Source organism: Amborella trichopoda, chromosome 9, assembly GCF_054954075.1.
Source record: "Amborella trichopoda isolate Santa Cruz 75 chromosome 9, AtrichopodaSantaCruz75HAP2 v2.0, whole genome shotgun sequence".
NCBI classification, from domain to species: domain Eukaryota; kingdom Viridiplantae; phylum Streptophyta; class Magnoliopsida; order Amborellales; family Amborellaceae; genus Amborella; species Amborella trichopoda.
In genome coordinates this window covers 4800152-4826906 of record NC_142344.1, presented here as the reverse complement: position 1 = coordinate 4826906, position 26755 = coordinate 4800152, and the positions used below count along the sequence as shown (strand labels likewise).

General features: G+C 34.9%; 3 protein-coding genes across 15 annotated transcripts; 1 reads left to right on the top strand and 2 right to left on the bottom strand.

The window, feature by feature from the left end:
• The first annotated feature begins 215 nt into the window (after positions 1-215).
• On the top strand, positions 216-7433 carry LOC18445417 (glycine--tRNA ligase, mitochondrial 1). 6 transcript variants are annotated; one of them, XR_016041083.1, is made up of 8 exons: positions 216-654; positions 3305-3687; positions 4219-4336; positions 4702-4896; positions 5213-5457; positions 5589-5648; positions 6360-6440; positions 6568-7433. XR_016041083.1 is itself a non-coding variant. In XM_006855555.4 (8 exons), the coding sequence occupies exons 1-8, from the start codon at positions 286-288 to the stop codon at positions 7204-7206; spliced, it is 2070 nt and encodes a 689-aa protein (XP_006855617.2). In that variant the 5' UTR covers positions 216-285; the 3' UTR covers positions 7207-7433. The 6 variants fall into 6 exon arrangements, 4 of the variants coding, with proteins under 4 accessions (XP_006855617.2, XP_020529988.2, XP_088703409.1 ...); XR_016041082.1 differs by having other exon boundaries at positions 4702-4959; XM_006855555.4 differs by having other exon boundaries at positions 5233-5457.
• Positions 7434-12893: 5460 nt separating this feature from the next.
• On the bottom strand, positions 12894-21143 carry LOC18445416 (poly [ADP-ribose] polymerase 2-like). Of its 2 annotated transcripts, XR_016041081.1 has the most exons (10): positions 20930-21142; positions 20703-20819; positions 20396-20451; positions 18424-18497; positions 17502-17582; positions 15848-15957; positions 15597-15672; positions 15274-15327; positions 13358-13462; positions 13009-13262 (listed from the first exon to the last, which is right to left on the bottom strand). XR_016041081.1 is itself a non-coding variant. In XM_088847274.1 (9 exons), exons 1-9 carry the CDS (start codon positions 21132-21134, stop codon positions 13170-13172), a joined length of 861 nt encoding a protein of 286 aa, XP_088703400.1. In that variant the 5' UTR covers positions 21135-21143; the 3' UTR covers positions 12894-13169. The 2 variants fall into 2 exon arrangements, 1 of the variants encoding a protein (XP_088703400.1); XM_088847274.1 differs by lacking the exon at positions 15848-15957 and having other exon boundaries at positions 12894-13262; positions 20930-21143.
• A 791-nt stretch (positions 21144-21934) lies between these two features.
• LOC148780319 (poly [ADP-ribose] polymerase 2-A-like) lies at positions 21935-25827 on the bottom strand. Of its 7 annotated transcripts, XM_088847281.1 has the most exons (7): positions 25453-25667; positions 25164-25263; positions 24371-24485; positions 24191-24257; positions 22253-22371; positions 22097-22145; positions 21935-22016 (listed from the first exon to the last, which is right to left on the bottom strand). In XM_088847281.1, the coding sequence occupies exons 3-7, from the start codon at positions 24371-24373 to the stop codon at positions 22009-22011; spliced, it is 246 nt and encodes an 81-aa protein (XP_088703407.1). In that variant the 5' UTR covers positions 24374-24485; positions 25164-25263; positions 25453-25667; the 3' UTR covers positions 21935-22008. The 7 variants fall into 7 exon arrangements, with proteins under 7 accessions (XP_088703407.1, XP_088703406.1, XP_088703403.1 ...); XM_088847280.1 differs by having other exon boundaries at positions 25164-25683; XM_088847277.1 differs by having other exon boundaries at positions 24191-24485; positions 25453-25681.
• Between the last annotated feature and the right edge of the window lie 928 nt (positions 25828-26755).

Below are 26755 nucleotides of genomic sequence, written 5' to 3'. Positions count from 1 at the left end.
TCGTTACTCTTTAAATTATTACCGATATAAATATAAATATAAAATATTTACCGTATATCCTAGGAGTTATCGACCACATAACTTCCCCGACACCGAAACCATGAACCTCTCTCTCTCCTCTTTTTCTCTCTATGAATTTTACTTTTCGTTTTTCTTTCTCTCTCTTCCAGACGGCTTCCAGACTTTTTACCCCAAACCCCTCCACACACTTCTCTATCGCCCCACGCCTACAACTTCACCACGAAGCCCTACTTTTCCACCTCCACAAACCCTACCAGAATTGCCATGGCTGAGACCTCCATCGATTCCCTGAAAGCAGTTTTAGCCCAGAAGCGAGCCTCAGCAGAAGCTCAGGGCCAAGCAATTCGTTTCTTGAAGGCTAGCGGCGCAAGCCCATCAGAGGTGGAATCAACCTTGAACTCGCTCAAGGCCATGAAAGTGGAGGTCGAAGTGCTCTCTAAGGAGCTCAATTCTAGGGTTTCGGAGAATGGAGGTGGTAATAGGGACGCTTTTAGGCAGGGTGTGGTGAATGCTCTAGAGAGAAGGCTGTTTTATATTCCATCTTTCAAGATTTATAGGGGTGTTGCGGGGTTGTATGATTATGGGCCACCGGGTTGTGCAGTCAAGTCTAATGTTCTAGGTTTTTGGCGTGAGGTTTGTTTCGTTACTTTTTACTTCAATCTTATTCCTTTTATTGATTTTGTTTTTTATTTCCTTGTGATTTACTCTTTTGATCTTTTTTTCTTTTCTTAATTGCGTTCCATTGTTTTGTTCTGGTGTTATTGTGGGGTTTGCTTATTAAATTATTACAAGTTTTTTTCTTTTTTTATTTTATTTTGATTTGTTGTATGATTTTGATGATGTATTATTGTCAATAATCTCTTGAGTTGCAGAAGCTTGGATATTTGTGGAATTTGGGGTTATATCTGCATTTTTTTTGCCATTTTATGTGTCATTTATATTTTTCAGGTCACTTACCTTGCTTATGAGTTTTGGTTTCTAATTACTTTTTGGTTTTTGTTGGTTTAGTTGCTGGAACTGGTATAATTAGAGAGCATGATTATAAAGCCCAGATCTTTCTTCATTTTTTTTTAAACTTCTTGTTTTTTATATCTTCTATCTAGGTTTTTATATACCCGCGATCTTCCTTCATTTTTTTTTAAACTTACTTCTTGTTTTTTATATCTTCTATCTTGGTTTTCTGTAAATTTGCTTTTGTTTATTTTTCTGTTGATATCCTTTTCAATTAATATGAAGTGGAAGTTGTAAGAAAATGTGAGCGGAATATGAGAAATTCAAAAGGGAAGAACCTGCAGAACTCTGAGTTGGCGTAGAGTGTTTCACTCCTAGCCTAGTACAACTGCAATTTATTTCCTTAAATTTTTTTATCAAAAACCGTCTTCAAGTTTTTAGCTCTCCAATTAACTGGATTTAGACTCGATTTGTGAGCTTGCATAATAAATGGGCCAGCTTTGGCCTTGAATCTGAACCCCATTTGTTAGCATTTTCTTGAAAAAAGATTTCAATTCTTAAAGTATAACCGCATAATGCTTCTAGATGAAATTCCAACATTGAATTCAAGAATCAGATTGAGGTATCCAAACTCTACAACCACGTGCATGTATCCTAGATGATCAATTGTCGGCTGTAAGGAAAAATTGAAAAATAAAATACAACTATCAATTTTGATTTACAAAAGTAAAGAAGATACTACCAATATTGAGATTGATAAAAAATTCAAAAGTAATGTCTATATTGGCAGAATTGGATACCTAAAGAATGAAAAGCCAAAACCAAAATAATGCCTTGGTAAACTATTGTAGCTAGTCTATTGCTTTTTATATTAGCCCTAGTGTGAACACCGAACACTTCTTAATTTTCTGAAGAAGTCCTTGCCTGCATGCACTAGTTTTCTCATATTGCTCATATTGAGCTTTGGAACTGCTGTAGTGGCAATGTACACTGAGGTGTCATCATACCTTTTTTTTCCTTTGTTATGCACGATCCTTTGTTTAATTCAATGTTCTGAAACTCAGCTCAGGCCTTGGACTTGGCCTTGGTCAGAGCCAAGTGACTTTAACCGAGCCCAAGTGGACTCGCCGAGACCTGCACAATACCAGAATAGGCCCAAAGAAAAATAAGTAAAATAAGCAAACTAAAATAAGTACTAGAATAATTAAAAGTTTATAAAAGATGAAAAAGTTATATAAAAGACAAATTACTGAAAAAAATAATTTGTACATCGAAACATGTTAGAAAAAGAAAAAAGAAAAATAAATAAAAACATATAATAAGAAAAGTTCACAAATCATCACAAAAAACCTAAAAACATATATAAACATATTTGCAAATCATATATCAGTGTTTTTTTCTAAAACAAAATTTGTGGTTTTTTAAGGGATCTTGAGGAGGGCGAGTTGGGCACATAAACTTGCCTCGGCAGGTTGCTGAGGCCGAGTTACTTGGCTGAGGCCTTGTCACTGGTTTAAATACATTGCTTTATTTCATGTATGATTGGGTTGTTGCTCTTCTTGTTGCCAGATTCTTCAATCAACAAAATGGCAAGTTTTGACTGTGTCATCAAAGTTGATTGATGCTTCACTTGATTGTATTTTTCATTCCTCTTGGGACATATTATACTCTTTCTGCAGTCCTGAATGTTCAATGTTTGATCTGCTATAGAAAGTGATATTGATTTTAATTGGCTTTGGTGACTGCATTTTTCCTGTTATGTCTTTCCTTTGTTGGGCATGCCTTGCTGTTCCTATCTTCATCATATTTTTAAAGCTAAAGTTGGAGGATGAATGTTGTGGTACTCTTGATTATTTGAAATGCTTATCTTTGTTTACTACAGTCATGTGTGTGCCATCAGATTATTACGAGCTTTATCTTGCAAAAGTTCATCTGTGGAATTGCATGGTATAAATCTTGACAGACATGAGACATGCAAGTGCAATTGCTTGAAGATGGGAAGAGTTTGAATGTGAAATCTTCAAGCAATCAGCATGACCATGTCTTAACCTTCAGGATTAAGATGCTATACTAAACCTTGTTTCTCGTTAGATAAACTTATGAAGGAACCTTCGGTCTCAAATAAAGTGCATCACATTAAAATCACTGAAGTCAGTCACATGTCGAAAAAGGAATCATAATGTGACTTTTACTAATGTTCAGTAAATATGTTGTTACCGATTTACCTACTTCCCTTTGCAGCACTTTGTCCTAGAGGAAAACATGTTGGAAGTGGACTGTCCTTGTGTGACTCCTGAAGTTGTGTGACTGATTTACCTACTTCCCTTTGCAGCACTTTGTCCTAGAGGAAAACATGTTGGAAGTGGATTGTCCTTGTGTGACTCCTGAAGTTGTGTTAAAAGCTTCAGGTCATGTCGACAAATTTACAGATCTTATGGTAAAGGATGAGAATACAGGTACATGTTACAGAGCAGATCACTTGCTCAAGGACTTTTGCAAGGATAAGCTTGAGAAGGACCTCACTTTACCTGAGGAAAAGGCCATGGAATATAAGCGCGTTATGGCGACTTTGGATGACCTCTCTGCCAAGGAATTGGGTTCAAAACTCAAGGAGTATGGTATAGTTGCGCCAGATACGAAGAATCCTCTCTCAGATCCATACCCTTTTAATTTGATGTTCGCGACCTCTATAGGCCCTTCTGGCCTGAGTCCTGGGTAAGAATTTCAATAGCTCATACTATTTTTTTTTCCCTTCCCTTGTGAATTTCAAAAAGAGGAGCAAAGATTTTGGAAGTTTGAAAACTTGCATAAATATTGCATGTGACCCCCAGAAGCTTGGTTTCTCAAAAACAAGCCTGAACAAGTATTTTTCAATAACTATTTGACCCCAATCCGGTATTTAAAGATATCGGGGTATTTTAGTAAAAATGAGTCAAATAGACTGGTGTGAAATAGTCACTTATAAAATATAATAGTCCTATCACTTTTGAAATTCCGAACTTCCTGAGCACCACCATGATTTATGCTAGTGTTCTAGCCGCCTTTTATTCTTTTTATGTTCCCTAAAGAAAATTGTGGTAGACCATTTTCCAGATTCAATAAAAAAAAAACTATGGTACACAATTTAATTTTCAAAAAAAAAAAAAACTGCAGTACACAATTTTAAAAAAAAAAAACCTGCCGTACACCATTTGCATCTCCAGTCCTTGGAGCTTGTTAATGAGATGGGTTATCTATGCTCTGCAGGTACATGCGCCCCGAGACTGCCCAAGGTATATTTGTCAATTTCAAGGATCTGTACTATTACAATGGTAACAAGCTTCCTTTTGCCGCAGCGCAAATTGGTCAGGCTTTCAGAAATGAGGTATTGCTTGTCAGGGTTATTTTCTGATGAATGCTAGTAATGTTATCCAATGAGAAAAATATACCAAAAAATAAAATGCAAACATAATAAATGAACTAAGAAGGATAATAAATGAACTAAGAAGGACTGGACTCTGAACCTAACTATGGATATAAGTTTGGAAGTTTTGTACTTTCCCATACCTTTATTTTAGATAATATTTTGACGCACACTGTTTACCATTCAAAGTTATAATGGCTTGTTTTTCCTTGTTTTTGCAAAATGTATACATGCAGTTTAGATACCTAAGATGGTGGCCTCTCCTGGTCTCTCGTAAGTTTTATTATTTCCTGTATCTTGAGGCTTACTTGGTTTTTGCCTTTCAGATATCTCCTCGACAAGGTCTCCTAAGGGTTCGGGAGTTCACCTTAGCCGAGATTGAGCATTTTGTGGACCCTGATGATAAATCTCATCCAAAATTTAAGGATGTATCTAATCTGGAATTCTTCATGTACCCAAGAGATGAGCAAAAGGAGGCAAAACCATTTAAGAAGCTCCAGCTTGGTGATGCAGTTAAAAAGGTTCCTGTACCTTTAATGGTTTTATTGATAAGGACGGGAGGCGTCCAAAGTAGCAAATGTGTGGTACCAATTAGAAATAAGGGTTTTAGAAGAAACTAACTCTCTCTCTCTCTCTCTCATGTTACTTTTGCAAATGACTAGCTGTTTTGTGAGTTTTGCCCATGGCAGTCTTCTGAGATATTAGCTACTTTTCCAAGTGTTTATTTCCAATAGCCATTTGGTTCTACTAGTGTTTTGTGACTAATATTTTTAGAAATGAATCACAAGCCAATTTTTCTGGTGAATGTTCCAATTACTTGGTTTGATCGATAAACAGGAATTTCATTTGGTCACTAGGGAATCATCAACAATGAGACATTGGGTTATTTCATGGGGAGGACATACCTTTTCATGACGTCTCTTGGGATTGACAAAGAACGATTGCGCTTTAGGCAGCATATGGCCAATGAAATGGCTCACTATGCTGCAGATTGTTGGGACGCTGAAATTGAGTCCTCTTATGGCTGGATTGAGTGTGTTGGTATTGCAGATCGCTCTGCATATGATCTCCGTGCTCACACAGTAAGAAGCTCGACACAGTTTTTTTCTTTTTCTCCCTTACAAGCTAACATTTTTCTAGATTCATCTTACTCGAATAATATAATGATGATGAACATTGATGAACCATTTTGTATTTTTTTTTTGCTTTCCAGGAGAAAAGTGGTGTCCAGCTAGTTGCTCAAGAGAAATTTGCAGAACCTAGAGAAGTAGAGGTAAGTACATATATTTAGGATTTCCTCTTTCTCAAAAAATATGAGCACACATTCACAAACACAAGCACACAAGTTGCTGGAACTTGCATTGCATGAGAGCTCAGGAAGAATTTTAAGATGCAAATTGAAATGGAAGGCCTGGAAGAAAAAAAAAAAAAAAAAGCTGATGCAAAGTGTTACTCATTTCCAAATCAAAGCTCTACATTGTTGGTATTTTCCATAGGAAAACTCCATGTGTATTAAACAGGGCTACTATGCATTTATGCTGTTTTCTAAAATGAAAGTTCCAAATGCTCCCAAACTTCTCTTTTTTTCGGTTGTTTGGTGGTGGGATGTTGCACCGAAAATTCCATATGGGGGTGATGTTCAGGTGAGGTCATTGAGGGGGATATGACCATGCTTTTTCCATAACACAGCGTGTGCAAATAGGAGCTCTGACCTTATCCAATACATCCAGGTGTTGGACATGAGCAAAGTGTCAAAGTAGCACTAGTCCCGACATGTGCTACTTAAATAAATAAAAAGTTAACTTTATCAAATGGAGCAAACTTCTAGTTATTATGGCTCTCAAGAAACATGTGGGACTTTTCTTGGGTTACATAATTATGAGTGACTGTGATAATTCATAAAAGGAATTAATATTTGAGGAGTTATACATGAACATACAAGCATAGAATCTATACTGCCGATTTATTGCATACACCATTGCAGAAATTGGTTATCACCCCATCAAAGAAGGAGGTTGGGCTGGTTTTCAAGGGCAATCAAAAGAAAGTGATTGAAGCACTTGAGGTGAGCTTCATTTGAATCTTCCGTGCGTTCTTTTTTTTTTTTAATGTCTTTATATTGAATTAAATCCTTTCAGTGTTGGTCTCTTTTGGCCCTATATCTGTTTATTCGTTTCCTGGTTGTGGAGCAGGTCATGAAAGAAGCAGAGGCTATGGAAGTGAAGGCCAACTTAGAAGCCAAAGGGGAGGTGGAATTCTTTGTCTGCACCCTTGGGCAATCTGTCACCCTAACAAAGAACATGGTCTCTATCTCTAAAGAGAAAAAGAAGGAACATCAAAAGGTTTTCACTCCTTCTGTGATTGAACCATCATTTGGGATAGGCCGTATCATATACTGCCTTTTTGAGCATTCCTTCTACACTAGACCGAACAAAGCTGGAGATGAACAGTGCAATGTGTTTAAGTTCCCTCCCCTGGTGGCTCCCATTAAGTGCACTGTTTTCCCGTTGATTCAAAAACCAGAATATGAAGAAGTTGCTAAACTTATCTCCAAGGCCTTGACACGTGCTCGCATATCTCATAAGATTGACATAACTGGTACCTCTATTGGGAAGCGCTATGCTAGAACTGATGAACTGGGGGTTCCATTTGCTATCACTGTGGACTCATCGAACTCTGTGACAGTTCGAGAGAGAGACTCTAAGGATCAGGTTCGTGTTAGCGTGGACGAAGTAGCAGCAGTTGTGAAGGACGTGACAGATGGGGATAGCACTTGGGCAGATATCCTTTCAAGATACCCTTTACATTCATCCTCTTCATCAGATGAATGAGTTCTCATTGGGGAGATTCATTCCAAGAGTTAGGAAACAATTTCTTCCCTTTTTTATGTAAGAGAGAACAGTTTTGTATACTCATTTTGCGTTTTCCTTACAAGCTGAGATGGGTTTTAGTTTCTTGACTTTTTTTTTTTTGGTTATAACGATCTGTGATAGCTTTTCAGCAAACAATTTACTCTTGTCGGTTATCAATGACCAAAAAATAGGTTTTAGTTTCTTGACTTTTTTTTTTTGGTTATAACTATCTGTGATAGCTTTTCAGCAAACAATTTACTCTTGTCAGTTATCAATTGCCAAAAAATAACATTAAACTTGGTGGTTTCGGAGTATCTCAAGGAAAGGAAAGGTTTTATATTTTGTGTGAAATATATTACTGGTATAATACGTTACTTGCAAATGGATTGTCATTGTTTGGGTAGTATTTAGATGCAACGTGGGAAATACATTGTTATTGTTTGACAGTGTCAAGAAGAAATTTGGGAAATGGTTGAGCATATAATCTCTATTAGTATGTAGTTTAAATTTTATAATTGCATTAGGCATAAGAATTAGCTACACTTTTTGTATGTCTTGATTTGGAATCAAATGTTTTCAAGATGTTGAACACTTTAGAATAACATATTGTTATTATGCTAGGCCATCATATTTTTTATGTTTTTTTTTTTGCTAAAGCCTTTCGTTTATCTATCTCCAAAAAACTTTTCTAGGCAAATTCAAAAGAAAAAAAAGTTTGGAGAATATCTCTCTTCAGAAAACTTTCATGGGTAAATTCAAAAGAAAAAAAAATTTTTGGAGAAATTTGATAAAAAAAAGAAAGTTTGGAGAAATTTGGTATTTTAAAAGGCTTTATGACTATATTGGAGGAGAAATTATGCTGGGGGCATTGGAGGAGAGTGACGAGGTAAACTAATTTTAAAAAGTTAAAAAAAATAATAATTCAATGACACTGATTTGATGAGAGAATTCAAATATTTCGAATTTATCAGCAAACAATAGCAGCAAAAAATAAATAGATCTTAACAGAAAAAATTATCTTAGCTGAAAATTCGTTTATTTTTTGAAACAATAGCTACCCAAAAAATAAATCTTTGTATATCTAAAAATAAACAATAGCTAAAGCGACAACTATTATCTTAGTTGATAATTCGTTTATTTTTTGAAATAATAGCTACCCAAAAAATAAATCTTTGTATATCTAAAAATTTTCAAAAAATAAATCTTTGTATATCTAGAAATAAACAATAGCTAGAACGACAACTGTGATCTTAGCAGAGAATTCGTTTATTTTTTTGAAATAATAGATACCCAAAAATTAAATTTTTGTATATCTAGAAATAAATAATAACTAGGCGACAACTGTAGCAGCAGAAGATAAGGTTACCAATAGGTTAAGATAGGGCTACCCAGTTTAAGATAGGGCAGAAGATAGGACTATAATTGAAAAAGATAAACCCAGGTTAAGATAGAAGGCTATTAGCTAATTGAAGAAGAAGCTGTTTAGCTAATTGAAGATGAACCCAGGTTAAGATAAGAGGCTGTTAATTGAAGAAGATGAACGGGGTTTATAAGAAGATAATCAGATTGGCTACCCGTAGTTTAAGATAGGGCTACCCGGTTTAAAATGTTGGGATTTGGGAATCTTGTGATAACCACTTAAAAAAATGAATATTATCTAAAATGAGAATTGCCTGGTTCTCTCACCTAGATCTTCGATTTCATTACGGGCCATAGATCGCCAAGCCAATGACAAAATTGAGCTATTCCTGCTGTGTCGAACTAGCATTCGCAAAATCGAATTGGAACGGTTAATTGGACATAGGCCTAGAAACAATTTAACCGATTATTTCCAGTTTAACCGGCCTAACCAATAACCCGACTAATTCAACCATTCTAACCGGGCAAGTTCGAGACGGTAAAAAAAGTGTTGAAAAAAAATAAAAAAAAATACAAAAAAAAAATCTATTAAAATATGAAAAACATATAAAAAATGATTATAACAAAACACATTCAAATGAAGTTGAAAATTAATGAAAAAATGGATTGTAACCCATTTTATATTTTCCAATGGCTATTTTTTAAATTTTCTAAAAAAGATGGAAAAATATAAAAGTGAGTATTATGACCAAACCAATTTTTAATCTTTACCATAATGCAAATAATATTTAAAAATGTATTACAAATCAAATTCCTTATTTTTAAGAATTTATATACATTTTTTTTTTATTTTTATTTTTAAATATCAATTGATCACCCCAACTGCCCAAAACCGGAATCGGCCATTGGCTGGTTCCGATCTAACCGTGCGGTTAGTTGCTAGATCAGGCAATTTTACGAACAATGGGTTGGACAGATTCCCTATTCTATAAAAGAATTGGGTTTCCCATTGAATCCTATATGGATCAGTGATCCTCGTTTCGGGTAAGCATTTTCTAAAAGACCCGGTTTCTATGCGGCCAAGCCCGCATATGTAGAAATGCAAACCTCTTAATAAATCTATTTTTGAAATGGATTTTAAGACATAATTTTTAAGGATATGTAATCTCTAACATGGAGATCATGAATATGAAAAATTAAATAAATTTTAAAAACTAAAAATAATAATTGTAAAAAATTAAATAAATTTAATTATTTGATAAAACAATGGAAACTAACGCATGTCCAACCCAACCCCTATTAAAAGGCTGGCTCAATACAAGTGGAAGGCAAAGAATAGGCCCAAAAGAACATGATTGGAAATAGTGAGAAAAGATATTGAGACTTATGGCTTAAGGTATAACCCTTGATAGAGCAGAACAACATATCCGGATTCGTGTAGCCAACTCAATTAGTTGGGAAAATGCTCCAACGATGATGATGATATTTTTGTCCAATTTTTTTAAGAATATATCTAGTATTTTAAATTTTTTTCCACATATTGAATTGAGCTCAAATTATAGGCATTTATACTTCCTATCATAATGTACCAGTAAAATAAATTTAAAATTCTTTAAATGAATAAAATGACCAAAATAGCTCTAAATTTTTGTTATGATGTGTTGGTGATTTTTTTGGTTTTTCTATTTTTTTTTTACAAAAACACAATGGTGAAAAATATGGACACACAATATTTGAGCTCAATCCATTGTAGAGAAGAAAACAAAGACAAAATTAAAATGTCAAATGTGCTCTTAAAACCACAATGTACCAATAAAAGATCTAATAATATAATTTTAAATAAATATAATTACCAAAATATAAAAAATGCTCCAAAAATTTATACATGATGCTCTTGTAATTTTATTTTTTTTTATTTTTATAGATGCAAAAGTCTAAATATGCTCTTAAAGAAGGGGATATGAATGTAATATTTACGTATATTCCCCTTATTCTTAAGTTCTAATGCATCTCTAATTATCCCAATTTTGTTTTGGGAAAGCTTTCTATGTTCTCCCTACAACACAGAAGTTCTATCCTCCCCCTACCATCCAGCCGTCCATTTTTTATGAAGAGAGCCACTCACCGTTCTCAAAGTATTTTATTTTTAGTTTTTTTAATACAATTTTTCTGAATTTAAAATTTGCTACGTGCCATCTTCTCATTGGGGCGCACCTATACAAAATATTAACAATAAATTTTCGATAAAAAATAATGCCCAAAATACCCCTTAAAGTTTTCAAGGGTATTTTGATCATTTAATTTTATTGAAAATAATTTTTTTTACATTTTTGTTAGTGCTAGTTTAATAGAGAAATGGACGTCCAAAGTTTGGTGTCAAAACAGTTTATAGAAAAAAATTAAAAATAAAACAGTGTAGAGATGTAACATTGTGATTGAGGCAATCTTAACCCTCCATTCAAAAAATGGAAGGTCGGATAAAGGGTAGGATAGAACTTCTATGTTGTAGGGAGAACATAGAAAGCTTTCCCATTGGTTTTTAGGAAAATGTAATTAGAGTGGTCAACCCAAACTCGCCTCAGCCACAGTCCTCAGCCCTTGGAAGATGTCAGTAACTCAGGTGAATCCAAGTGCACTCACACTAGGCATGTCCAAGACAAGAAAAAATTACTTGATGAAGCAAATAAATTGGGAAAACTTTTGAAAATTAGGCTTACAAGGAAGATGAATTAAGCTTGAAAATGAATCTGATTTCATGAAATTTGGGTTAGAAGAAAATGAAAAATCGTGCAAAATACAATTTGCCCTCAAGAATACTGTGTTCTTGCATAGACCTGAGATTTTCGAGCCAGATCTATCAACTGTTTTGACATAATCAAAGAAATCAATATAAGGAATATGTAGAGATTCAAAGAGCATAGAGCCTGATTTCCATAAATTTGGATGAGTAAACGATGCCAAATCTAGAACGCAAACATGGTTTAGGAAAACTTTCTTCTTCGATATAGCATAGATTTTCAAGCCAGATCAATCAATTTTTTTAAATATAATAGAACAGATCAAGACAAGGGATATATGGAAGATTGAAAAAGCTTCATAATTAACCTAGTCTCAAGATATTTAGATGAGTAAAGGATGAGAAATCTATAAAAAGGCGGGCATGGCTCAAACACAGTTGTATTCAACAGTTCATTGGCTTTCAAGCCAGATTTTTTTTTTTGCTATAATCAAACAAATCAAAACAACAAACCCAGAAGAGGATCCAAAGAGCTTCCCAATAAACTTGATTTCAAGATATTTGGATGCGTAATTGATGAGAAATCTAGTAAAAAGCAGATGTGGCCCAAGAACATATGCAACAAACTCAAAAAACCACAGATTTTAATTCAAATTAAAGCTTCCATTGATCAATTTGGTGGTCGGGTGAGTTTTATAAATATCAAAATCTTTTCTAAAGGGAAAACAATAAATGCATTAATCAAATGAAAAATGCAGTTCAAAGGCTGCCAAGACGTAGGTTGACTTGATAAGACTCGACTGAGCATATTACTACTTTGCCAAGTGCACTTGCCTGTGAGTATTGTACACCTCCCTGTTTACAGGAAGGTGTACAATGAGCTTGCCCTTACTTAGTAACTCAATTGAGCCCGAGTCTACTCGTCCAAGTCCCAATACATTGGGTTAACCACCTCAAAAAATCGATGAGGAGATTAAATCAATAATTTTACTAACAAAGATTTTACTTATTTGCAATTAGGTCATTTAGGTACTTGCAAGATTTTGGATAAATTTTTCAAAATACCCTTAAAATATCAATTATTTATTTCACACATTTATCAAAAGATACTTAAAACATCAACTATTCTAAATCATAGACTGCACAGATGTTTCCTAATTTTGGAGATTGAAGTTGAACGGTAGGCTGCTCCAAAGTTTATTGGGGGAAGTGTTTCTTCAAATTTGCAAGTGCCATGGGGCCTTGTCTAATAAAGTTGTCCAAATAAAGTCTGCACTTTCATTATTTCTCAAGTAAAAGAGTTACTTAAGAAGATTTCTTCGATAATAAATTTTGAGATCCTAGATGAGTATTTTTTAGAATAAACGTTTTGAATCTTGAATTTCTAAACACTTAAATCTGACAATCCAAAAATTGTAGAAGTTTTTATTCCCTTTTATAGAAAGTTTTATTTTTTTAGGTATGCGGTCTTATCATTTCCTTTTTTCTTTTTTTTGGGGTTTCACCTGAAGTAGTGAATGATCGATATGCTCGCACATAAGCATACAATATCTTCAGCTTGGTTATGTTCTTGACCCAAAAATAATTTATCCCCTAGAAATAATTTAAATTATCCCTTTTGAGCATCAAACAAGTGGTGAGGGCATCTCTCTCTCTCTCTCTCCTATATTTACAGGTACAAGCAATTTGAATGCCACGTTGCCTTCACTCACTCTGAACAAAAACCATCAGGCCTTTCCAGGAATCCTGATTCTTTCTTAGCGTTCCATATGATAAATATAGACAACAGTTACAGCATGGATAACAACATCAAAATCACCCATGAGCTATACCTTATGCAATGCCATCAATGCTTGAAATTGAAATTTAATTGAAGAACGTATCTCATCCTAATCTGATCCACGTTATAGACAATGTACTCATTGTATAACAGGCTTCCCTGGAAATGGAAGGACAATGAGATCACAAAATAAAATACAACTTACATAAGGAACATGCAATCAAAATATTGTTAATAATAATGACTAGCAATACCTGAGGGCCAGACTGCTTCTTTGGTTTTCCCAGGGGCACGATGACACCATCCTCAAGCACACGGAAACCTGAAGGATCGGGGCAGTTGCTCCGACTCCTTTGGTGCTGAAATTGCCCAAAAAATGGGTGATAAGAAAAGAGAAAAGGCCCCATCTGTTTAATCTTTCAACAAAATGCAGGGAAGTTCAGAAAGATTTTTAGTGAAGTGGTTGCAAATTTAATGGACTTTCAGAGAGCTTGCAAGTTCTTGACACGCTAAAAAGTGGCATCCTAGTTTTGCTTGGATCTTCCCTGATATTTGATTTTTATATATGTATGTGGGTTTCCATTGTATACATTTGAACCACATGTACTGAATTTCTTCTGAAGTTCCTCGTAATTATGCAAACATAGAGTTCTGTTTTAATGGACTAGATCATAACCATTGGAAAAAGAAACTGCCATATCTACTCCTCTTCGAAAGAGAATCCCGATACAAATAGGTTTATTGCTATTTGACAATCCGAATTAAGACGGCATCAAGATTTGGGCAATATGCTCTCTCAAAGTACGAATATCATTCCTAATAAATCTCCAGACATATATAGGATCAATGAGTTTTTTCTCAAAAAAAAAAAAAACTTGTTCTAAAGTTGTAAAAAATAAAAACGATTACACTTTCTTAATTTTTATTTTTTGGTTATGAATTATTGTTGTTTAAAAGTTTTGCCAATTTAAAACAAGGGATAGAGCAGCAATCTTTCTTTATAGAGTCCTAATGAATATAGTTTCAATACAAATATAAGATTAAATAAAATTTCTTTAAGTTTAATTTTGGAAAAGATTAATGTGATTTTCTTTTTCAAATTATGACTTCTTTTACTCTCTGGTTTTGAAATATTTTCTAGAAAAATTACCAATGTAAAATATAGGCTATGAAAAGTAACAGTAGTTTATCTTTCAATAGTAGAGTCCTAATAAATAAGTTAATAAATTCTCAAATTTTTCTCAATTTGTAATTGAAACTTTTATTATTTGAATTATTTTGTATCAGTGTAAAAGGTAAAAATTATTCATAATTTGATTCGGCGAGACTGTGCATCGTACAGGCTGTAGACTAGTCAAAATATATACATGAGAATAAGATCGTGCTGCTCAGTTATGTACCACAGAATCTGTATAGTGACCATAATATCCTCGATCTTATTACTTCAGAAGCTAGCAGCCATCCGATGTGTCATTGCAATCTGATATATTTACATGAAGCATATGAGATGCACTTACTAGCAAAAAGGTTCCTTTGTTGTTATCTTGTGATTCTAAGTCAATAGTTACCCTGACTGCTCCATTAAACCATATTAGGGAATTGCTAAAATAGTAAAAAGTTACATTTCTTGAGTGTATATAAAGCTAGTATTCTGACATTTGACTCAGTAGTTGATGCTGATGATGCCTACATGAGAAAGAAACACTGATGAAATGTTCAACATGCATGAGATTAATCTGATTAGATAGTCTGTGCTGGTAAGGCATATGCACACCAAATATATACATTCAAGCAAAGCCTTGCTTCTATATCTCGCAAGAGGTGTGTCTGTGTTTCTGTGAGTGTGACAAAAAAATCCATATAATAGAAGAAAACTATCAGATGCATATACAAATAATGAAGAACAAGAGAGACCTTAGCTTCCCTTCAAGCAACCTGGAAAGCAGAGTCTAAATGTGATCAAAGCATGTATTTCAATGGTTGTGCAACTGTAAAGGTATTGCTAGACAAAAACAAATCTAGCCAGCTAGACTAAAACAAATCTAACCCAGTTTAACTGCCATGAGAATTCCATGAACAACCTGACATAAAAGCAGCACTCCAGCCCAAGATGAATGAGATGAGTAACAATAGTTTGAGCTTTTGGAGAACATGTCAGAAAAATAAACACCTTTCCCAAACATGTAACCCGTAACAGGTGCTTCTGGAGGAGCAATTCGTAGTCCTGTTACATGGAATACCAAGCACTCAGCATTTTCAAATTCACTCATTTTAATAGAGAAGGTACGAAATAAGGGAGTTAAAACTTACCTCACTTTAATATAACCATTATTTTAGTATGTCAAAGATTATATAACCACTATTCTTATCGTATTAGGAAAAAGAAAAGGGCAATGTGATAGGTTGTATGAAATGGTATAAAATGGGCAAAACACCTATTCGGACCAATTGAAAAGATTTATCACAAAGTAGAGATTTACGGAAATGAATAACCTTGAGAGAGAATTCCAGTCCAGTTTGTAAGTCGAGAACCATGCCACAAGAGCAGTTTATTTTTTGTGCTAGAAAACTGGAACCAGGCAAAAAAATTGTATCAGCCATAAACTTGTAGCTTGCAACTATAAATCAAACAAAATCAACATCTGTTGAGCAAAGCAGAAAAAAATAACAAGGCAGAGGGACGAATTGGGCATGATTGTTCAGAGAAATTGAGACATAATAATAGCAACAAATCATGTCCTCACCTTCTAAATCATTCATTATCAGTTTCTCTGGAAACCTTAAAGAAGCATACTATATCAACAGTATAATAGGAATGTGTTTCAGCATGAGTATTCCACATATACTTCTCAATCTGACAAAAGAAAGAACCAACATTCCATCACAGATTGTTCAATAATCTGCCATCTAAAATGATGGAATATTTATTACAAAAAGCATGTGAAAAACTACACAATTACAAAAGCATGTGAAAAACTACACAATTATTAGGATGGCATTCATCTGGATATTCGATAAATTTGTTTGGGTTTTAAAAAAAAGAGAAAAAGTTTATATAAGGTTGCAAGAAGTAAGGGAGTAGTAATCTACACTACTCATTTGACATTGTCTTAAAAGACGTGCTACTTTTTGGTATAGTGTTAAAGATATGTCAAATCTACATTTGACATTGTCTTAAAAGACGTGCTACTTTTTGGTATAGTGTTAAAGATATGTCAAATCTACACTATCCAACTAAAATGACATTGTAGAACGTCACAACCTTACTTTTACAAGTAAGGTTGCCACCTTGTACATACCACACCCTTAAAAAAATGTCCGAGAAAATTACAAGAGACACAATTAAGACCCCATCAAAGGCTAACGTCAATATTAATCAGAACCAAAAAAGGAAACAAGAAAAAGGAGAACAAAAATTAAAACACAGGAAACTACCAAAACACAAGAAGGTACTAATCAAACAATGTGGACGTAAAGATGTGTCAAGCTGATACTGTTTCAATGCGCATCTCTCTAGCAGCACTTTAACCTACAGAACATGTTTCAATACATGGATACATGGATACATGCATACATGCATAGAGAAATGCACAAGAGAACATCGTATGCACATTGGTGTGCTGAAAGGAGACCATTTGCACAAAATGGAGATACATAACATAACATAATAACCAGCAGAATTCCCATAAAATATTTGGGGGCCTGTAGCACAAAAATGGAACAAATTCAATAGAACGAGATACTTATTAGTATGTAGAAAAATACCTGGGCATCAACTCAGAAATATCAAATGACAATCAACAATTTTCAACTGTGCAACATCAAAGTAAATCAGTGAAAAACAAAGCCCAAAGGAATGGAACTCGATTAATGGTGACCTTCACCTTCATGAAACCGAGCTATTCTACATGTCATTGTTACCAACCTTTACTCTAGTCAAATTTTACCGGTTCTAAATTATTAGCACAGTAGCGCCAAATAATTCAGTTTGAATCATTTATTAATTAGTGGGAATATAGGATCAGTGTATCACTAACTTGTGGCATATAATTTATGCATTGAACATGAAATCTGCATGCCTCAAGTAGCATGTCGAAGAACATGGGACAGTACAGAGTATGAATATATAAGGGCAGAAATCTAAAACAATGTGCCCATAGAATTGGTGTGACACCATCAGAATAAACAACAAAATATTGTTCCATAGGCTATTCATTTGCATACTATCCATTCGTTAGCACTTTGAAAAGAAGCAAATCCACCAAACGACATGGAAAGGTAAAGAGAGATACAGGCATTAGATGAATGCTCCTCTTTTAGAAATCAATGGAAAGAAAGAAAATCTTTGTCACATCATGGCATTTAATATATTTTAAGCTTCAGTACAGAATGGATTACCAAGGAAAATTCTTGAGAATCAGCTTCAAGTGGTACCAGTTCACTATGAAGCCGTCCATAGTAAAAGTAAAGGGGATCTTCCTACAATACGAAAAACATGAAAGACAAAATTAAAAAGCACAATACAGATTTGGAATTCAAAATGAATCAAAAAACCAATTCTATCATCAAATATTGGAGTTCCTTACATAAACAATCAGCACATGACCATCTAAGAAATAAATAACTTCTGAATGTGTAAAACAAATAAAACACATAAGCATGTTTTAAATTGGTTATTTTCCCCAAAGATCAACAGCGGCTGGATCTTTTCCTCTATTTTTTCCTGGGTAGTTCCGTACTAGGAATGGAACTTGAGATGTAGTGTTGCTTGACATCAAGTGATAAACAATCAAGTCCAAGCCCGATTCCTACAGCGGCTGGAACTGAAGAGGAGAAATGCTGCCATGGGCCGTGCTGGACTCATTGCCTCCTTTCTAGTTAGAAGCTGTACTTGTTCAACTCAATTAGCATTAAAGGTGGGTAGAGTCACAGTAAATAGGGATTCAAGAACCTCTCTTACCATGCTGTCATTTCAGAGTGAAAGAACTCGTAGGGTATTCCAATCTCCATCTTTATTCAATAAATCACCATACTTTTTAAGAAATGTTCAAGGAAGTCACAGGTAAATTCAGCTTATTCTCAACTAATCAGGCGAAGGTATCGCCTTAATAATCCATTCTTGTTTGTGCAAGATCTCAGCATTAATATCATAAATCTAATGCATAGAAAGAAATAGTAAATCTAAGATCCATGCAAAGGTATCGCAACCCAAAGACTTCAGCATACACTTCTTCAGGTAAATGTTCATGTAAGAAATTCCAGATTTCTGTCATGCAACTATGAATATAAGGACTAGCATTGTAATGTACTAAATACATACCCACTCAGTTGCTCAAGTTTGAGCCTATCTGGTTGTCCAATCACATCAGCAATTCTCTTCAATACATCATATCCCTGTAAAAGGGAGAAACAGACAGGACAGTACGAGTCAACCTCATTAATTGATACTATAACACCATTTGCACAATAAGTTTTTTTTTCTTTTCTCCCCTTTTTTCTTTCTTGACAGATACGATTTGCACAAAAGATTTAAGAAACCCAATTACACAACCATTGATCCAAAATCCAACTGCGAAGGTTACCAACTTGAATGCAACAAATGAAATGGCTATTCAAAGGGGTGTAATGATTTTCAGCCAAAGCCTCAACACTTTGCTGATGACGAGTTCACCAGCATAGTAGCCTCAAACCACGATCAAAATCCTTCACAAAAATAACAACTCTCAAGGAGTATGAACCCCAAACACAAGGCTTCTTGGGTGCTTGACCGAGATCCTGTAGGGTTCAATTGCTGGACAGGCTGCAGATATACCATGCTTTCACACAAGTTATGCAAAGACCCTGAGTGAGGATACAAAGCAACCCTATAAAAGACATCCATAAGAGTGCCACCACCAACTTTGACAAGGTGGTGTTCAGCTTAATCTGAACACAAGTAGTCCTCATGCATGCAGAGCAGTATCCAACGTAAGAGAAGGGATTTCACAAATGAAACTAAGCAGAGGACAGCAACAGCAACAGTCTGTGGTTTCTAGCAAAAGACAGACTGAGGAGGATTAGCAATATGGCAAAGAGCATGGTACTAATAAGAAGCCAAGTGGCAACTTAGGTGCCACCTAGAGCCAGAGTGAAATAAATTTGCACCCACCGTTGCACAGGCAGCTGCCTGACTAAAGTGCCTATGCATTAGATGGATCTGAAGGCATAAATAGCCACCAAGTCGTGCATAGTCTAGACCACTCTCTTGAGTAAAAGACAGGGTCAAAGATCTGATTCAATTTTCTTTTCATTGAATTGGGGAAACTGCAAAGTGTCTAGAAACCAAAATTATTTGTTTTAGAAATTTATGGTAGCTTAGAAGCAGTGTGTTGGAGATGTGCTGCGGCGCTTTTCTTTTCTGAACAGGTCGACTGGACCACCAGGTTGCTTTCCAGTACACCAGGAAAGGGTTGTACAGAGCTCATAGTTTCTCTTTACAATCCACCAAGTTCAATCCCCACAACCACAAGGACTATAATTTATGATATCTAAGGAGCATAGAAGATTCTACACAAACCTAGGATGAAGTAAAGCCAGCTAGAAATGTCTAAAAGTCACTAGAGTAGCCCCACAGTTCTCCAGTCTAGACTACTATCAACATAATTGTAAATTGAAATGAACAGACATGAGTAGATGATCAAGCCCCCATAAATACATAAGAATCCAAACCATTCATGTGGATATCATTTGCCTACAAATTGATAGGTTTCCCTCTGCTGGATGCAACCCATAGAATCCTCAGAATTGGAAACTGTGATGGCAGTGTCTGACTATTATGTGGGTGCTTGGGCTGGTGATCAATTGTCTTTACGTGAGACTCAGTGGTGACTTGCAGGAGTAGGTTGCTTTACAAGCTACACCATGAATGCCACACATCAGAGGCAACAATCTCAAATACCAGTTAGCTTGATTCTTAAGTTCAGAGACTCCCTGAAGAATGTCAACGACATGATACAGGACAAGTAAAAAAGGATACTAACCTAAAAGATGGCATAGTAACTGCAATCACAGCAAGCCTGAGAACCAACAACCAGGCAGATTCTATGTGAAGCAAAATACTAACTTCATCACTGACCAGTACCACAGCCATCATATTAAGATAGCCACCATTTAGATTGGACAGGAGATTTTAACTATCCGAAATGAAATGTACAAAGTGCATTCATAGATAACTAGAAGTAGGAGACTTCAAGCTGAAAGGAGAAAGATCAAGTGGCAGAGGAAATATGCAAAAGATGAGTCAATGGACTTACCTTTGTAATAGTAGATTTGCTTAGCTTCCTGAGGGGCAACTTTTCAGCATTGTAACCTAGACAAAAGAAGGAAATATTTGAAGGGGTAAGAGAGCATAAAAGGCAATTCACATTGATTAAGTCATTAACCCAATTTCCAATAAAAATAATAATAACACTAATTAAGTGTAGACATGGAAGCATTCAAAATTCTACTAGCAGGATTCTCATTAGATGACATTTTTAACAAAACCTAAAGTGACTACTGCATTAGACAAGATAAACAAAAGGTTTCGAACTTATTTTTACAAAGAAATCAGTTACCAACCAATCTCAAGCATTTGTTGCTTCATCATGCTAACATTGCAGATAAGTGAAATAAATTCTGCAATACGCAGTCTTGTCTTACGTGGTTGAGCAGCAACTATGCAGTTATTGTGCTTATCTAAGAAAAATTGTCATAGAATAACACAGTCAGATAGCAAGTTCCAGTCACATTTGATAAATATAATGCAAGCTTCCTATGTAAAAGCCTTGAGTAAAATGAGATCTTACCTTGGTCTGCTTTGTTTTTGCATGTGTCTTCACTATAGTCCATTTCCAACCAAGTGTAACTTTTTGCATAAGGAGTAAAAATTTTCCTATCGGACCAGTTGTTCTTTGCCTTGGAGACGAACTTCGACTGAAATTCATTAACCGCACAATCACGTGAAGTGCAAGGACCAAATAGTTTGTCTTGACCCCTCACACCCTTTCTCATCTTGTGTAAACCATGTACTTTTCACCACTATCAGCTTCTGCATTTGGTTTTGAAAATCAAGTACAATTGTCATGAGGAAATTCAGTAGCTATACATGGTATATCAACCCTTGAGCAGTCAGGAGCTTTCTACAAATTTCAGAAAGGTCTCAATTTGAATTCCAATTATAAATAGGTTCACTACTTATTGAAAACTTGAGGCCTTAACCACACAAGCGAAAGAAAGATTTTCAAGAAATACAAAGACTTGAGTAAATACACATGAAAAAAAAAATCATGTCAAAGTTAATAGGACAGGGACCAAAATAAAGAAAGAGAAGAGATAATCCAAAGTTTCGATTCATTAAGTACATAGCAACAAATATATGTCACGTTATAAGCATGGGTGAACCAATATAAGGAGAAAATCGAAGAAACATTATTGCCATAAAGGTTGGAGAAGAGTCCATGATTGTGTTCCATGGTGATGATTTACAAAATAAATCAATAAAAACAAGACACCACAATATGGTATGCAATTATGTACAAAATTTAAAATAAGCAATGAGCCTCTACGTAATGGCTTGATCAATGTTAGATTCTGGTCAACATATAAGACCAACCAAAAGCAAGAAGAGATATTAATGATGTGTACAGAAAATGATTCTACAAATAAGAATTAGGCAGGAAACGAATTCCCCAAAACAACAAGACCAATGGTATGAGCTTGAAGAAAAAAAATGACCGATTTATGTTATCTTTTATGGTAAGAGAATTGTAAAGCAATTAAATATAATACATTTGAAAGACTGGAGAATCTACCAAGAGCTTGAATCACATAGAACTTGTTGTTGTTCTGTCCAACATTTGTTTGATTCAATACGGCATCATAGATTTCATCCCCCTGTCAAGGGTAAAGAAAATATTAAGAAGTAAACCCAAATGTAAATCAACCATAGCTAAAACATCAGAAACCAACCATACCACAAACAGAAGCATGACCTAGAAATCCAAGTATCAGATGGCTGGGAAACTTCAACGATCATAGTCAAAGAAGGCAAAAAAAAAGGTAACGCACAAATCAGCATTATAATATAAAAAATTTTGTACAGTACAATTTGCAAGAAAGGATCCACTTACTATTTGCAATACATGGTAGCCTAACTTTATGTCATCTGAAAGCCATTGATGCAAGATTGAACCACCCTTCTTAGTTGCTTTGACCAATTTCTCCTTCTTACATTCATCAACGTCGTGAACTGTGATCATTTAAGTTAAACATTCATAACATGGATTATTAAGGTTTTGCTAGATAATAAGCAATGCAGTCATGTGAATTACAAAATGGGAGAAACAAAACTGTGATATCAAAGAATTTAAAAGAGTGCAAGAAGAATGTAGTGTATCATCAGCATACAGTGTATTGTGGATTAAAGAGTCCTTAAAGGCATGTCAATTCATAAAATGAAAGTTGAAACTCCATTTGGAGATTGGGAGAAAAGTGGAGCAATGATTGGAATCTTTAAAGGCTTCCTTATGCCAGTTGAGCAGCTAGGTGAGGAAATACATTAAAAACAAGTTAATTCAATGCAAATATTCACAAAATTTATTGTGCGTCAAACCCAAAGTGTTCTTATTTTTTTCTTTTCTTTCTTTTTTGTTAATTTCTTTTTTTCTTTTTCTTTTTCTTTTTTTTATTTTTTATTTTTTTTGGGGGGGGGGGGGGGGGGGGGGGGGGGGGGGGGGGGGTGTTTCTTGAGTTTAGGCATTGATCAATATAGTACTTTTCAAAATGATAATAACAAGTAACTTATGAGGGCAACAGCCCCTAGCTATGTATAATGTATTCGCATGGCATCATCACTAGGCCTAAATCTAACAAAAGAAAGGACTCGAGTTCAATGAAATTTGATTCTACAAGAAAGTTAACTAGAGGACTTTTCCATATCAAGGTGTCATTTATGTGGCATTGATGTTTTAGGCTTTAGCACTGCAGGGCAGTTCAACATTATTTTCTTTTAGATAAACCGTCATCTGGGATTATCTAGTTAAGTTCAACCAGAAAGTGAACAACCCACATAGCATACTCAATTATGTTCCAGCGCAAGCCTAGGGGATAATATTTTAAATTTCAACAGTCCAAGAAGTTTGGAAAAGGCGCTGAACACAGCACTCCAGAACTCAGAGGTCATAGGGCCCACTACTTTCTGTTCTTTGCATAATTCCCAAATAGGTTGAAGTGATTCCCATCATGGTCCATGTGCATAAGCTAAAGGCACAAAAGTTTCAATATGGTTCCCACCCGAAGTACTGAAGAAACATGTCTTAAGGTACATAGCACATTCCCTATAAGCAAAACTGTAACACGCCACCCAATAAATTCAAAAAGTTCAAAGAATCTCAAGTTTTTCTAGTAATTGTGCTGTTCAAACTCAATGGCCCTGATTTGTCTATGTGACATGCATGAACATCTCTGTAGTTTACATGTAATTAAGAACCAACTCAAATCAGCCCCTTCCCACAAATAAGTTCAAGAATGTTGATCCAAGAAGAGGAAGAATCCCAACCTAATAAAAAATTCGGAAAAGTAAGCCGAAAAGGTATGTTGAATGTCAAAAGACAGCTGCATTCCATCTCCCACAACGCATACTGCTGGTTCTCTAAGTTAATAGATACAGTCCAAACAAAGTTAAAAAGGAACCCCAAGTCCAAGGACCTCAAGTCCAGAAAGAGTTAAAAGCAGGATCCTTGCTTGCAAAAATTCATCATCCGTGTTGAACTCATTGTTCTCCCATGTTTCTTTAACTAGTCATCAAGCATGTTGTATGGGTATATACTAATAGGGTGTATCAAGAGGGCTTTCTAGTCTGAATGTGAGAATTTCTCCAACTGAACATGAGGAGAACAGTAGTCTATATTTGACAATGTGCGAATATGAAGGTTTTGAAAAAACTTTAACTCAATCTTGTTCCAAGAACCTAGTTGTTAAAACCTACTTAAACGAGGCTAAGAAAATAGACCAAAAATCAATCCCATGACATAAAAACCAAGTTTACAACAAAGGAGGAATTTGCTTACTTGTAGCATCTTCTTTGGTAAGATCTCCATCCATCTCCACACTAGTTGTGAGCCTCTCTATGAGTTCCTTTTTCAAACCAGAGGTCAATAAACGGCAAACTTCCAGCTCCTTTCGTAGTTCACGAACATTCATGTTGCTAGGGGATTTAATAATTTCAGATTTTGAGGGCAAAGAGTTACCATTTTTGCTCTCTACTTCATTTTCATCACCATGATCGGTTAACTTGTCTTCCCTTTTTCTTTTCTTTGGAGGAGAAGTTTTTTCCTCCATTATGGCATTGTCAAGCCTACGAAGCTGAGAAAAAGCATAATTGTGAATCCATTAAGATATTCGAATACTCTGTGTACTAAACAAAAAAGCAGATAAATGTAGAACGTTTCTCACAATCGACATTTCAAATGAATGTCTAGTCCGCTGAGCAAACAGTTTTGCTCTGCTTAATTGGTCAACAAATAATCTAGTGAAATAAAATTTAGGTTGATTTTCAGAGAAAAAGTAAAAACAAAAACAGAAACAATAAGTCTAAACGGGAAATATACAGACTCGAAGACTTAACATGCTTGTGAACAAAATCAATCTGAAATGCTTAATGTGTTTATCCTTGTAATGAGGTAATGTGTCCATTTGTCATGTAAAAAATAAGGTATTCACTATCCAGCCGTGTATATATATATATATATTTGGGGATAACACATGAGACCAGATTTCTCACCTACAATATAGAGAAACACTACTGAAAAAGACTTTTGACATATATGAAGGCTAAAATAACAATCAGTATCACTCGTGGTGCCATTATAGAATTCATTTTCAAAAAAAAAAAAAGAGAAAAGAAAAATTGATCAATGGAATTTCACATTTGGCATTTTAGCAGGCTCCTGAAAATTCTAAGAAATGAAACTATAAGAACAAACTTTATTCCAAAAAACCTATGGAAACAAGAGAAAACAAAGGGAATAAGATAAGACTTACTAGGATTTGTTTGGTACCAGAAGTATCGAGGCCTCTTTTAGACAGCTGAGCTCGAAGCTCCTCGACTTTGAGCTTACTCAACATTTTCTATGACAGAAGCCTTCGAAAAATATGACACCAAATTGATTTTGAAGAATTATGAAATTAACAAAAGCTCGATTGATACGGATTATGAAAACTCTATAAATTTTTGTAGACACAACGAGTCATTAGAAATGAAAAATGGAAGAAAGAAAAATTGCAAATAGAAGTTGAAAACTTTGCTCTTGGTCGACGAAAAATTGCATACTTATCAGGAAGTTTTGAAAACTACAAGTCCTTCTTTTCCAGTTTCCCTCATTAGGATTGGAAAATTTTACTTCTTCCTCGATGAACTGTAAAACCCTAATTCTCCCTTTTTCCTCCCTTTTATGGGATGTTTTTGCAGCGGGCAATTTCAACCTTGATAATAGGCGGGAAGCCCTGTCCTGCGTAGGGAGATACTTCCTCAAAACTTTTCTCAAATACCCAAATAGACCCGGCGTCCTATGAAGCAAAGTTAAGCATATTTATGTAAGAAGTATATTCTTGGAGAAGAGCCCAATAAAGCGTTACGAGGAGAATCTTGTAGCATAAGGAAGGGCCAGTGTTTTAGAACCCTAAGATTACCGAGCCAGACTCGTATGGAAGAGGTCCCAGCCCATTACCCCTAAAATTCCCCCTCTTTTAATTTCTTTTCTTTTCCTTTTTTTTTTTTTTTTTTTTATCAAAGGTGCTGTAAATCTTTTTGATAGCCCTAAAATATGTTTGCATCTTTATTTAGAAAGTTTAAAGCTTAAAAAATAATGTAGATCAAAAGATCTATAAAAACTTGAAAATTTTGAAAATTGACTTCCCAAAAATGCATTACAAAATACATTATAAAAACTTGAAAATTTTGAAAATTGACTGCCCAAAAACGCATTACAAAATACATGATTTCCAAAACTTGAAATCCATTTTTTTCTCATATCAATGCATCTTGATGTGAGATTATCAATTTGAGGATATTTGGCTATCAAAACAACCTCTTCTAATGAAATTTTTGAGTGGGCTCTACTTTGATTGATTAGAACCTCGGCTCTAATCATTTTGTACATAAACTTTTCATGTAAATTCCCCTAAAATTGCATTTTCGTACGAGGATTGAAGTCCAATTTGGTGGTGCGATGCTTTTCCAATTTTCCCTTATTTTTCAGCTTGCTTGTCCTCACACGAAATTCAAAGGCAGTATTAAAACAGTGTTTTAAAGCCCCCCAATTTTCCCTTATTTTTCAGCTAGCTCCAGGAAGGTACTAATATTGGCTTCCCTCCCCACAACAAAAAATTTCCATTTTATTTATATTTTTTAACTTATTTAATTTTTTTTAAGTCATCCTAAAATCCCTCTAATAAATCCTTGTTCTATTGGAAAATGGTTTGATAGGGCTGTAGCCCTCATCAAAAATTGCAATTCAAGTTTTGGAAAACCTTTACATCAATCATCTCGACTTGAACGTTATGGTTGTGAAGAAAATTAGGATTTCAAGCTCTAAAATAGCGTATATCGTAACTAATTATCTAGACCCTCTATT